The sequence below is a fragment of the Hipposideros armiger genome, unplaced genomic scaffold (assembly GCF_001890085.2).
Source record: "Hipposideros armiger isolate ML-2016 unplaced genomic scaffold, ASM189008v1 scaffold_284, whole genome shotgun sequence".
Taxonomy (NCBI): Eukaryota; Metazoa; Chordata; class Mammalia; order Chiroptera; family Hipposideridae; genus Hipposideros; species Hipposideros armiger.
Genome location: NW_017731634.1, coordinates 65,191 through 79,071, shown reverse-complemented (window position 1 = coordinate 79,071; position 13,881 = coordinate 65,191). Strand labels below are relative to the sequence as shown.

Below are 13,881 nucleotides of genomic sequence, written 5' to 3'. Positions count from 1 at the left end.
GGCTTCTGGACGGCCGCTCACTGCGGCTGCTGGCCGCTCACGCTGGCTGCTGGCTACATACGGTTGCCCATGGCAACCCATTGCCACAGGGGCTGCAGCCTATGCCGTCGCCGGCGACTCACGGCAGCCCAGCTCCAGGTTGAGCTGTCGTTCAGCATCTTAGCTCTGGAGGGCAGTGTCACTGGCCCTCATATGTGGATCTGAACCGGGGCCCTCTGGCATCCCAAGCGAGTTCTCAACCATCGCGCCACTCGGCCGGCCCGAAAGGACACCTTTCTTAATTCCAGGGTCAGTGGGAAGAAAGGGTGTAACATACGAACACAAAGGAGAGTGAAAAGCAATGTCACCTGGTCAGAGTGGGGCTTTGCACAGAGGGCCCCCTGTCCCGTCACTGAGTCCCAGTGCTGAGCGTCCACAGAGCCAGCCCCGGGCCAGCGCCCAGAGGGCGGTGGACAGGTGATGCTGTTCTTTCTGTGTCTCTGTCCCCATTTCTGTGTGTGTGTCTCTCTGTCTCTGTCTCTGTCTGACTCCCACAACTTTCAGGTGACCCATTCAGTGACGTTCAGCACACTCACAATGTTGTGAAGCTAGCACTTCTACCCAGTTCCAGAACATTCTCACCACCCCAAGGGAGACCCGCGCCCACTAGCAGTCACTCTCCCTCCCCTCCCCTAGCCCCCAGCAGCACCAGTCTGCCCTCCTCTGTGGCTTCGCCCGTTCCAGACTCTTCATAGATGGAGCCCTGGGACACGTGGTCCTTGGCGTCTGGCTTCTCTCACTGAGCGTAGTATTTTGAGGTCCATCCATGTTGTAGTGTGTGCCAGGGCACCCTTCTTTTTATAGCAGATTGTTTACCCATCTGTCGGCTGTTTCTGATTACTACAAATAAGAGATGGGATCCCTCCGTCCACTCGCTGTGTGACGTTAGTCAAGTTTTTTCCATCTCTGGGCTTAGATGGTCCATCAGCAAAATGAAGGAGGTAGACCAAATGGCCCGGGCTAGTCAGGTGTCATGTCACCCTGCCCACACCGAGAGGCCGCCCTAGTTCCTGCTCGTCCTCGAAGGCCGGCCCGGGGAGTGGGTGAGGGCGGGTTTGCCCAGCCTCAGCTCAGCAGCTGGCCCACTTCCTCCCAAGTCCACCCCATTGTAAGTTACCTGGTGGCCCACTCCATGCCTGACACTCAGCTCCGCTGGCAGTGGCCTCCCAGCACAGGAGGCAGCATGCAAGTGCATCAAAACCCTCATGGATCACGTGCTGAAGGCTTGGGGTAGACACGACGAAGTTAATTCCTAATTCTGAGAAAACCACTCAGTCATTCCTGCACTTACAGTTATGCTGTGTGACCTCAGCAGGCCACATAACCTCTCTGAGCCTACGGTGGCACTCGGGACTCATGCCACGGCTCCAGGGACTGTGGTGGCCCTGGGGCAGGCCACAGGCCTCCAACACTGCCCGCCCGCCTGGGGACTAAGTGACAGATTGTAGGCACACCCTCTGCTCCCTGATGACCATGGGCAGGTCCAGGCCTGCCTGCTTGGGCATTGCCAGGCTGTGGCTGGGCTGATTCCCGTGGCCCCCCGCCAAGGACCCAGAGGCCCGCCTAGAGGAGACTTCGCCTTGGCCTGAGTGGGGACAGTGGTTTCCTGCCCCTCCCTCCCACCGTGGGACTAGGGGCCCCAGCTGAGTCCAGCCTGGTCACTGCTACCTCCTTCTGTGTGGCAGGGGCCACTTCAAGGTGGGACCTGGGCGTGGAGGCTCTCAGGAGACGCAATGGCAGGGACAAAGGCCTGCAGGGCCCCTGGGCGGGGCACCCCAACCCCTGGGCATCTCCCATGAAGGGGGGACCGTGGTGATGTGGCACCACTCCAGTGACAGAGCAGCTTCGCGGCCTTGGCCTTGGTGGCTTCCTCACGGGGCCAGCAGTCATTCATGTCAGGTCGCAGAATAGACTCCGCCTCAGAAAGGTCGTCTGCAGGGGCCACGCACGGCAAGGCCTCTGCTCCAGCCTCTGGGTGCCCTGCACTTGCCGTCCCTACAGGGAGTGACTTGTGATCTGAGCTGTCCTCACGTCTTGGCACATCGGGAGCCCCCAAGCCTGGCTCAAGACTCTGAGCTAAACCTAGACACACAGTCCGTTATGATAATGACCGCATATCTTAGAGAGCTCACTGCGCCCAGGCACAGCGGGAACACTTTAAATCCTTGCTACAAAGGCCCACAGCAGTCCCACACGGGCGGTGCTGCTGTCACCCCCACCTCACAGGTGGTGGCTTCAGGGCACACTGGCCGGGTCTGAAGCCAGGCCTGCCCATCTGCAAGGCCAAGCTCCTGCCTGCCTACCTGGGTCTCGACTCAGTTTCCTGCCCTGGGAATGGGCAGGATGAAATGGGGGGGGGCGGTGGGTGGAGGATGAGCGCCCACCTGGCCACTGCTCAAGCAGTGTCCTCGCGTGTCACCGTTGGCCCTGCCCGATCACCCCTTCCCTCCCAGGGTGCTGGAAGAGGAGCATGGAGGACGCCGTCCCAAAGTGCTCACTGTCATTCTCCCTCCCCACAGAGCAAGCTGCCCTCGGAGAGGGGTGCGGGGAAGATGTCCCAGTGCATCTCCACGGCCACCGACGAGGGGACCACGTTCGAGCGTCTCTGGAGTTCTCTGTAAGTATTTCCTCTGAGTGGCCCCCGGGCTGGCCTCAGACTGGCTCGGGGCAGGGCGAGGCGAACAAGTTGGGTGGGGGCCAGGAGAGGTCCAGGGGACAGAGGCCACGTGTGGCCATGCCTCTCTGGCACACACAGCAGCGCTGGCGAGGCTGACAGAGGAAGGGAGGAGGCGGGGGAGGTAGGCTGCGGGCTGTTTGAACCCCGGGCCTGGGGGGTCTGGGGCTAATGACTCTGTGCCCTCTTCCCAGGGAGCCGGACAGCACCTACTTTGACCTTCCCCAGTCGAGCCAGGGGAGCAGTGAGGAGGTGGGCGGCATGGAGGCCGGCATGGGTGTCTTCCACCTGCAGGGCATGGACACCCCTTCTGTCATGGTGAGTGGGGCTGCCCTCTGCGGAGGGCTCGGGGTGGGGCAGTAGATCGGACTTTCTGTCCCGGTAGCCCGTGAAACCAGAGAGCAGGCTCTTCGTGTGCAGCTTCCTGTGGCTTTGTCAGGACATTTCAATTGCAAAACAGAAACTGCACCAGCTTACACAGCGGTCATTCCAGGGGTGGGAGTGGATTCAGGCATGGCTGGACCCAGGAGTTTAACAGCTGCCTGGCCCTGGCCCGGCCTTCCCATGGGGGCTTTGTTCTTAGGCAGCCTCTCGTCTCGTGGTGAAGGGTACCGGGCTCCGACAGCAACCCTCTCCCCATGGGAAGGACCCCTTGGCCTGTAGGGCCACAGGCCAGCTCTCATTGGTCTGAATGTGGTCACGTGCCCGTCTCTGAGCCTTCCCTGTTCTGGGATCGGCCTGGGTCCCCTGGAACAGGGTCAGGATGGCATGGAATGACTTGGGCTCCTCCGACCACAGGGGTGGAGTTATGGGGAAGAGGGCCCCGAAGGAAGATTGAGGAAGGGGAATGGGTGGGGGCTGCAGGGGCAATAGAGGCCCCACGCCCCACTGTGATTCGGGTCCTGCCATGCCGGGCATTTTTCTTGGCAAGAAGGCAGGGCAGTGGTAACCGGGCGTAGCTGCATTCCTGCCTCTCTCTCGGGCCACCCAAAGCCAGGACGTGGGTGGCAGGCAGGTGGGACACAACAAGGCGGACGCCTGGCCCTGAAGGAGGGCCAGCGATACCTGGTGTCCCTAGCACCCCTCTGAGGTGGCCTTGGCACAGCCCCGCCGGGCCCCAGGGCTGCTTGGTCCTGTCCATAATGCTCGCTCACCAGGGCTCCCTCAGGTGGGGACTTGTCGAAGGGACTTTGCTAAGTGTGTGAGGGCAACAGTGTCCCCCCAGGTGCACCCTGGATGCGGCTGTGCCGGCTGCCGGCTTCCCTATGGTTGAGCGTGTTTGTCTCTAGGGCACCAGTGCCAGGCCAGGGCCGGGACACAGGACAGAGGCAGGGCTAGGAACTCTGGAGGCCAGGAGGGCACTGAGCCTGGCCCCCTCCCGAAAGCCCCCTCTTCCAGAAGCTGGGGCTCCTCACCCCAACACACCCCAACATACACCCATCTGGGGCGCCTTGGGCATCTGGTAAATAGTGGGGGCTGTGAACAAGTCAGGGTGAAGGGGGGTGAAGGAGGAGGCAAGAGGGTGCCCTGTCCTCCGTCTGTGTCCATCTCAATGCCAGGCCGGTGCGGGACCCGCTGGCCCCCATGGCGCTAGGACGGGGCAGCTGCTCGGGCAGTCACGGCCCAGGATGGGGTGGGCAGCGAGCCCCCGTGACGTCTGTTCCTCTGAGGACCCTCAGACTGAGGGATTTAACTGCTGGCCTCGCCTCATGCCTCTGCTAGGAGATCAGCGGGGTGGAAATAGCCCACCTGAATCTAACACCTGCTATAGTCCCACTTTACAGGTGAGGAAACTAAGGCAGATGCTGGAAAAGGTGGGCCTGGGATGGGTTGTTAGTGTCGTCCTAGAGCAGGATGAGAAAGTGGAAGTGGTGTCCTCCCTCTTAGTGACATTCTCCGAGCTGCCAGCTGCTCCCCAGGGGCCAAGCGTCCTGCCCCTCCTGCCCCCTTCCTGGATATCAGTGCCCCCTCTTTTGGGGGGTTGGTCTTAGGTCATGCATAGTGATGCTAAGGGCTGCAGCGAGACCCCACAGACATTTCCCCTTTTGAAGCCGGTGCTACGGCTGGACCAGCCCGGGTGGATCTTATCGTGATGTCAGGATGCAGCCATCAGGGAGCTCAGAAGAAGGTGTACCACTCCCAGGTCCTCCAGGGACACGGCTCGCCTGGCAGAGGGGGCCACTGGGGTCAAGGGTGGGGGCCTAGGCCTTCAGGGGTCTCTCTTTGTTGGTTTACTTGAAACATAAGAGCAGGATGGGGAAAGCAGGCTCACTCACGTGGTCAGTTATCTAGGTCGCCCAGGGCTCCCTGAAAGGGGAACTCCGTTGCGGGGGGCAGCCTGGCTCCGTCCTGGCTCCGTCCTGGCTCCGTCCCCGCTCTGTCCAGTTGTGTAGTGGGCATTGTGTTTATTGGAGAAGGATGTCTGAGATGGACGCCCCGGCAATCTCAAGTTTAATGTCAGCCACTTACGTTACCATCAAAAAGCTAATTGCCAGGCACGAACATTCCCTTGTCCCCTCTGTGGTGGGACAGGAGCTGCCACCAGGCTCCAGGCAGTGGGGACCCCTGAATGCAGCCTCCTGAGACGTCTGTCTCCCAAGATCCAGAAGCCACCCCCACCCAGCTGCCCGGCTCACCCCTTGAGGGCAGGGGTCTGGGGAGACCCCACAGACCCAGCGCCAGGAGGGCGTCCTGCGTGCAGGGAGCTCAAGGGACCAGCTCTAGGTTCCTGGAGGCGGGAGGTGCTCCCAGTCACCCCCAGCAAGATGCCTGGTACCGAGCGAGTCTGGGCGGGGAGGGAGACAAGCCTCTCACCAGCCGTCGGGTAACGAGGGTGGGGCCACCAACCTCTGCAAACAGCAAGAAAGCGAATCTGTCAGGTAGCAACACGCCTCGTAGTGAAAGAGGGGCATGAAATACCCGTGTGCAGAGCTTGGTTTCGGTGGGTTCCCTTGGACCATTTACCGACCAGCCCCCACACCTCATCCGGCCCCATCTGGTCGCTGACTGGTCGGGACTAGGCACTGCCCCATGAGCTTGCTGCAGCCCACCCCTCACCCCCACACGGCCCCACGGGCCCAGATGTCAAGACAGGCTCAGCACAGCCTGGGCAGTGCGGGCAGCCGGCTTCAGAGCCCCAGTGCCTGTCTGCCCTGCCCAAGGGCCTCTGCCTGATGCATCCAGGGGCCTGGAGCAGGGGCTCCGGCCACCCCCCGCCTCCAATCGTGGGGCTTGTCCAGCAAAAGGGCATGGCTTAGGCAGGCACAGCACTCACCTGGGGGACAATGGTCCCTGGGGCAGTGCCTTCCATGGTCCGGGGGCCTTAGGGCCCCCTCCCTTGGCTGTGCTGCTGACCAGGCAGGTTCCTCCCTGCTCTGATGATGCACAGAAGGGGGAGATGGAGAAAAGGGGGGCCGGCAGGTGCTCAGCAAGGCTGACTGCCCCCCACTCCTCCCTAGTCCCCCTGCAGTCACTGGGGCTCCCTGCTCCCCTATCTGTTCTTCAAGAGTTTCCTCCCTCCCTGGGCCCCTTCCCGCCTCTCCTGGTGCCTTTCTCTGGTGACAGCTGTTGTGGGCAGGTGGGCCACCGGGGTGGGGCTGCAGCCAACAGGGGCCCACTCCCCAGGGGCCAACAGCAAGCTGCACAGCGGGACAGACGCTGGGGCTCAGAGATGCCAGCAGCCCCCCGGGCAGCCTTCCTGACTGTGGAGGGGGCATTTCTCCCCAGGCCTGGGAGAAAGGAGGCACTGCTGGGGTGTATGTGCCTTGGAGTAGGAATTTCAGGAAACTGGGCAGCCCCCAGAAGGGGACAGGTGGACGGGGGAGGGGAAGGACGCTCCCGTCTCTAGGAGAGTCTGCAGCCCCGAGGAAGGGTGGGGTGGAGCTTGGGGTCGGGGAGTGGGCTAGCTCTTTGGTCTTCTCAAGGGTCCCCAGTACTGAGCCCCTCCTTCAACAGACTCAGCGGGGAAGAGTCTGGTGTCCACAGACTGAGCCCGTCTGCCCCAGAGCCACCTGCCTGTGGGTGGCTGGACCCGCCAAGAGTGTTAAGGGAGTGGTAAGTGGTAACTGAGTGAGAATGAGAACAGCAGGTGCCAGGTGCCCGTTGCCAGGGCTACGGGGCCCCTCGGGAAGCAGCTGGGAGCCAATGCAGGAGGAGGCTAAGTCCCGGGGTCCAGCTCCAGCATCCCCGTCCTCTGGACAGTCAGGACTGGGAGACACATGCAGGGAGTGGGCGCTGCACTTCCGCAGCTGGAAACGTGTGCCCAGGCTCACAGTGTGGGGACCGTGCTGGTTCTCAGGCCCCGGGGAACCCGCAGTCCCCACTGCTGTGTGGGAGAAGGTGTGGGGGTGCAGCCCCTCTGCCCAGGACCCTCTGCCTTCAGTGTTTGCACAGGGGCTGGAAAGAGGGGGCCTCTCCACCTGACACCACCTCCTACTGGACAGCTCCTCTGGGGCCCAGCCTTGTGCCCTGCAGGCTTGAGCGCCCCCCCCCATCCCAGTGGCCCGAGGGCCGGCGGAGCCCTGGCCTTCCTCTGCCCGAGGTCTTTGCCTGACTCCTCCTCTCCTGGTGTATTCGTTATCTATTGCCACATAACACATCACCACATGCTTAGTGGCTTAAAACAACACCCATTTATTATCTCACAGCCGTGTGGGTCAGGAGACCTGCATGTGTCCCCTGGGTCCCTCTCAGGGTCTCACCAGGCTGCCCTCAAAGGGTCGGCCAGGATGGCCATCTTGTCTGAGGCTGGCGGATCCCTTCCAGCCTCTGGCTGTTGGCAGAATTCAGTCCCCTGAAGCTGTAGAATGTAGGTCCCCGCTTTCTTGCTGGCTGTTGACCAAGGGCCGCCGTCCTCAGCTCTGCCATGCCCTGCCACACGGCCCCTTCACAACCTGGCCGTTAGCTTCTGGAGGCCACGTCTCCCTCCTCTTTGAAGGGCTCGCCTGATTAGGCCTGGCCCACCTGCGTCATCGCCCTTTGGATCAACTCAAAGTTGGCTGGTTCATAACTCATCCTGGGTGACATCATCATACTCACAGGCGCCCCCCCCTCAGGGAGGCTGTGCAGGGCCTGGGGCCACCTTGGGAGTGAGCCCCACATCTGGGTCTCCCCCATGCTGCCCTGTGCCCACTTCTGGCATCTTTCATTTCAAAGTCCTTTTCACTTTCCGCTTTCTGCTACTTATAATACCGGCACGATTTTTAAAAGGCCGACCTCCCCGCCCTCCCCTGAAGAGCCCTGTGCATGGAGCCCCAGCTGGGGCTGTTTTCCTACCGATTTTCCCTTAACAGGTGAGGACACCTTTGAGAGGTCGGGGAATTTGCCCAACTTCACACACCTCCCGCCCCCTCCTCTCTCACCTGGCTCTGTGTCCCTCTATCCAGCCCACCTGCCCAGCACCGTCCCGCAGGAACCGCACTGGACAGGCCCTCCCGGTCGGTCGGGGTCGGGGGCTCCCCATCGGAGGGCAAGGAAGGGTCTTGGCTGCTGCCTCCAGCCAGAGCTCTCCGCCTGCCGCCCCCTTCCCAAACCCCTGTCTACCCCACAAACCTCTCTTTTCCTCGACTGTCTCCTTGTGAGTGGGAGGCACCTGTGAGGTGGACGCTAACAGCCACGGACACAGGACGTCCAGGCCAGCTGAGCCGTGCCCCTCACAGCTGTCTCCAAGACCCTGGGCCTGAGCTGTGGGGCCCAGTCCAGACCCTCGGGGACAGCCTGGGGCTCGTCCCCTGCCCGCCTCTCTCTCTCTGTCAGCCTGAGGCGCTCCTTGGGTGGACTGTGGGCTGAGCCCCCCTCCACCAAGCTCCCCAGGAGTCTGGAGGCTGTTGGGGATTTGGCTAAAACAGGCCAGAAAACAAGGGTCTCCAGGCGTCTTTCCAGCACCTCGCAGGTTGTTAAGCTCTTGTGTGTGGGGGTGTGGAAGCGGCTGGGGCTTGGAAACCTGAGGTCGGCAGTCCACGTTCACGTGGTTTGTTTTCGTCTGCCTGACGCCCGGCCCCTGCACCAAGGGCAACTTGGTGTCAGAGATGGTTAAGTCAGAATGGAGATTCAGACACCCCAAGAGGGGTGTGGTGGGGGCCACCATGACGCCCCGCTAGGCGGGCCACCACGCGGAGCCCCCAGCAGCGCTGAGGGTCGTGCAGTTGTCACACTGTGATGGGCAGGGCCCCAGCGGTCTCCTGCTGGGCCACCTCCCTCTGTTTTGGGGCTCAGCACCAGCAGGGACAAAACCCGTGGCAGGCAGCAGCCGGCAGCCTGGAGTGCGTGGGCTCTGGGCTGTCTCTCTGGGCCTGTGGCCTGGGGCCACGCCCGGCTGCTCATCGCATCGCTACGCTCCTTGTGGGGTCTGGGGGGCAGCACAGCCTCCCCGAGTGTCTCTCCTCTCCACTCAGCCTTTTGGGGTGGCCCCAGTGGACCACCATGTTCCCTGAGCAGGAGGCAGATGACTCCGCCCCGAGCGCTGGACCACCGTACCATCTCTTCTCTTTGGGGTGGCCTGGCCTTGCCAACGGAGGTCTCAGGGGCCCGGGCTGGCCCCCTCGTGCTCAGGGGTGGAGGCTGGTGGCTCCCAGGGCCTCCGGTGGGCAGTGTCTCAGAAGGAGCGGGTGGCGCTTAATTATGGAGTAGGCCGCGGCCCGGTGCGCCGCCCCCTCCCCGGGCACCTCCTTGGTGCGGTCCAGCACACCAGTGGGCAAGCTGGGGCCTGCCTGGACTCTGATGAATAGTCATGAGGAATAAGGGGTGGGCGCCCGTTTTGTTGTTAGATGCAGCGAGTTGACAGAACTAAGGGAGATGGACAGCAAGAGGATGCCAGCAGACAGCCCCCATGTCCCGCAGCACCCTCGGCTCCGGTCCCCCTAGCCGCCCAGCCTCTCGCCGCGGCCTGGGCCCACCCCACCCGGCGGCCGCCACTCTGCCCCTTGCGCCCCGGCCACCCAGACCCATGCCTCGTCCCGCAGCACGCCAGGTCCCCGGTGTGTGCAGACCCCGAGGCGCCCACCATGCTGTACGTCAGTGACCCCATGCAGCACTTCTCCACGGTAGGTGCGCCCTTCAGATCTCTCCGGGGACCCGTCTCCATCCTTCTCGGGGAACTCGGTGGGGCTTCCACCAACATGAAGGGCTCAGAGGGGCTTTCTCTTGTCTGTGCCCTGGTCGGGCACCTGCCCCCAGGTGGGGTGTGGCCACCCAGAGTGAGCAGAGGTGGGTAGGAGGCGCTGTGAGTCGGGGACAGGTCCCGAGCATGGAGGCAGACACCTGTCCATCCTGGAGGAGCTCAGGGAACCAGTGCCCACCGGCTGGGCAGAGCCCGTAGCCAGGCAGAGGATGGCGGGTGGGTGTTCGGCAGGGCTGGGTGGCTGCATGGAGGCGCAGGCATTTCCAAAGCTCCTTGGCTTGGGGCTGATGGCTCTGTCCCAGGCTTAGGGTCCGAGAGCTGCTCTGCCCAGAGCTTTGTGTCCCCTGGAGGTCACCTTTCTCCCCAGAGCTAGGGCTTGAGGCTACCACACCTGTTCCCAGGCCAAGTGCATCCTCACCTGGGAGCCTGATCATTTGACTGGACAGGGGTGTTTCTCGCTGGCTGAGGGCTGGCGAAGTGTGGGTCCGAGCTCCAGGTCGAGAACCTGCAGAAAGCTGGCCTCACAGAGCGGCATCTGGCCTGGCAGAGGGAAAGGAAGGGGCTGCAGCTTGTACCTGGCCCCTGTGACCTGAGCCCCGGGGACCTGGGCTCATTTCCAGACTTGCCAGGTCCCCAGGGCCAGGCAGGCTCCAGGCTGCTAATTGAACATGTTGGGGGAGGGGGGGCGCAGCTGCTCCGCACAGGACCATGTTCCCTGCCAGGGAGGCAGCTAGACTGGGGGCCGTTGGTACTGAAGCCCTGGGGACGTGGGGGACCCTGCTATAACCTTTTCCCTCGAATGAAGTGGGTGCCTCAGTATAAGCCGGGTGAGGCTGCTGTGTGGTGTCTCGCGGGGGCTGGGTTGGGAGCTATGGACCCGCTGCTCTGGCCACAGAGCATCACCTACCACATGAGCTGTGGGCAGCCACGCCAGCCACGCCAGCGCGAGAGCAGGGGCACCCGTGTCCATTCATTCATCCGTCCGTTCTCTCAGCAAGTGACTGTGGAGCAGCTCGGATGCACTCATGCCTCGGCCGGGGGGGGGGGGGGCGCTGGGCTGGGTCAGGCTGGCTTGTGAAAACGCCTTCCTTTCTTCTTTCTGTCTCGGAGGGACAGTGTGTGTGTGACCCTTCCCATGTGTGCACACGACTAGCAGAGGAAGTAGTATCTGGGCCAAAGCACCTTAAGCCCCAAATAAAGAGATAGCTTGAACTTGAAACATTATGTGGTCACCCTCGTTGTCACTGAGAGCCCACCGGGCTGACCCACCCCTCTGAGCCCGCTCGCCTTGTGCGGGAGCAGCATGAGGCCACCGCGCTTTGTCCCCTGTGCAGCGTGCAGCGGGGCCAAGCCTCTGCTCCTACAGACAGTTCCCACAGACAGTGCGGCCTCAGCAGCGGGCCCTCAGGCGGGAAAGCCAATCAGTGCATCAGAAAGCATTTACTGGGCGCTTACTGCATACAAGGCCTGCAGAGGGAGAAGGGACATGACCCCACACGGTTCCAGGAGGACCCTCTGCCGAAAGCAGGCCATGGAGGGCAGGGCCGAGGCTGGGAGCATCAGATGCTGCACCTGGACCAGGTGGAGCAGGAGGTGGTGAGAGCCGTGGGTCCTACACAGGATTTGCTGAGGGGCTGGATGTGAGGGGAAGGGTGACGGAGGTTTTGACCTAAGTGAACGGGTGAAGGGAGCTGCCATTTATTCAGATGGGAAACTGAGGGGAGGGGCTTTGGAGTGAAAAGCAGGCGTCTGCTTCGGTTGTGTTGTGTGTGAGATGCTCATCAGCCATCACTGGGTGAGAAAGAGGAGGAAGCGGGGGTGGAGGAGAGGCCATGGAGTTCCTGAAGCCACCTGAGGGTGGGAGTGCTGCTGACCTGCTGAGCAGGCAGTGGGACACAGTCAGAGGAGGGATGGAGTTGGAAGATGGCGTTCAGATTAAGGGCAGGAGGAAGGAATGAGGAAACCGGCAACGCTCCTTATCCTGCACCGAGACAGGAGGGCAGGAGACGAGTCTGGGCCACATCCCGAAGTTGCCGCTGGGACACTTGGGACAAAGTGTGGAGCAGGAGGGGTGGGCAGAGGTGACCAGTGGGGAGCCCCAGCACAGCTGGCGTTACTGTCAGGGCTGGGTTGGGGGAGAGTAACCAGAGGGGAGAGAAACAGGGGCCCAACATGGGGCCCCCCAAATGGGAGAAGGCAGAGGGACGGACACCACAAAGGAGATGAGGGGAGCGAGCTGGGACTCCTGGAGACGGTGCTGGGGACGGGACGGGCTGGCCAGGAGGACACTGCTGACCAGTGGGACACAGGGGGCACAGAACAGGGCCGGGGACTCAGGGAGCCCCCAGGAGGCACTTCTGTGGCTGGGACAGGACAGAGCTGAGCTGAGTGTGGGCAAGGGGCACGGGGTTCCGCTGTGAGGCCTCGTCCCCCTGCCACAGGGGCCGGGGCGGGATGGACTGTTCCAGGAGGGAGACACCAGAGCCTGATTCGGGGGACGGAGGGGTCACATCACTCTCTGGCTTGTTGCACCTGAGACATTCCTGCCCAGCCTCCTGCCCCCTTGGCCAGGTCCAGTATTTGTCCCCGCAGTTGCAGCGCCCGCCGCCTGTCAGTAGCCCCACCTGGGTGTGCAGCAGGACCTCCCCTACTGGCTCAAGCAGAGCTCCCACCTTCCACCCGGGTGACGTGTCCTGTCTGAGCTAGTGGAAAACCCGCTCTTCCTTCTTGGCGGAAACGTGGAGCTGTTCTTGACCCCCCTTCCTGAACACCCGACACCCTGATTATTAGGAGCGTGCTGTCTGAGTATGCCAGGCCCCCATGCGGCTCCTACGGCTACTTTTGAGTCTGCGGGAGGGAGCTGGGGGGACCCTGGGCTGAGCCATCCTGCCTGCTCAGCCCCTGGGGGCTGCCGCCTGCTGCAGTAGGGAGGACCTGCCTCTGACCAGTCCTGCTCTCGGCCTTGTCCCTCAGTCCTCAGCCCTTCCTCTGGCCACAGGCCCTCTGCTCGCTGGTCTCCAGCCTGGCACCTTCCCCAGGGCCAGCCCACTACCCTGGTGGCATCTTTCACCTCAAGCAGAGCTCTGCTGATGCCTTCTCTGGAGTCCCCTGGCCTGGACGCCCCTGTCCCTGCCCTGCTCACAGGCTGCCTTTGTCTTCAGCTTGTTTGGAAGCTCTCCCCACCCCGCCCCTGCACACTGGCTTGCTGGCAGTATGGGGGGGGCGGTGTTATGGCCGCATCTGCACGCCCTCAGGTGCCTCTCAGCGCCTGAGAGGGTGCCCGGGAAGTGCTTCTCGAAGGACTAAACGCCCTCACTGCCAGGAAGCTTGTCCCATCACAGAGCTCGGGGAAAGGCTGGGGTCTGTCCATTCCAGAGCCCCGAATTGGGGAGGGGATGCGGAAAGCAGGGGCTGAGCTCTCACTGAGTAAGTGTGGGCTGTGTCTCCAGCGCCAGCCCCCTCCCTCTGCCTAAGTGCCCCCCACTCCCCGCAGCTCTCTGGGCTGCTTTGTCCTCCATCTTTGTGTCCCTGCTCCAATGTCACCTTCACAGAGGGCCATTGCTGGTGGCACACCGTTGCCCCATCCCCCTGAGCTCTTCACTTACTTGTCACCATTTAGATTCTCCCTCCAGCTGGTCACTCTCACTCTCTCCACTGAGGAGGGTGCCACCCAGACCACCAGGCCCCTCGGTGTCCTGATGAGCCTCTGCAGGATGGACAGAGCAACGGACGGGAGGGAGGGGTGGATAAAGGATGTCAGCGTGTCGTCACGCCTGAGTCAGGCTCCAGGGCTGCAGACAGCGGGTGGGGGGGGCTGACCATCCCCTCGCAGTGCTCAGGGAGAAGGGGGGAGCCGGCGCCCCGCCCATTAGCTAGGCTTTCTCCCGTGGCCCATCACAGAGTGCCCCACATTTATTCCAGGTCCTTGGCACCCTGGGAGGCTGGGCCTGGACTGGGCCCGTTTCCATGCATCCTGTCCGCCACCTGCCTGCTTATGGGCAGTTCCGCAGAGCCTGGCAGGGCACCTCCCCAGAGCACACCGGGACCCAGC

The 13,881-nt window shown here is 62.6% G+C and overlaps 1 protein-coding gene across 3 annotated transcripts in view; it reads left to right on the top strand.

Moving 5' to 3' along the window:
- TP73 (tumor protein p73) overlaps positions 1 to 13,881 on the top strand; it is a 53,276-nt gene that overhangs the window by 8,819 nt on the left and 30,576 nt on the right. For all 3 annotated transcript variants that reach the window (XR_002125750.1, XM_019658568.1, XM_019658567.1), the window contains exons 2-3: positions 2,559 to 2,656; positions 2,908 to 3,031. Coding sequence is in view for 2 of the 3 variants with exons in the window: in XM_019658568.1 (XP_019514113.1) it covers positions 2,592 to 2,656; positions 2,908 to 3,031 (189 nt within the window). In the remaining variant the exon portion in view is untranslated. The remainder of the gene's footprint in view (positions 1 to 2,558; positions 2,657 to 2,907; positions 3,032 to 13,881) is intronic.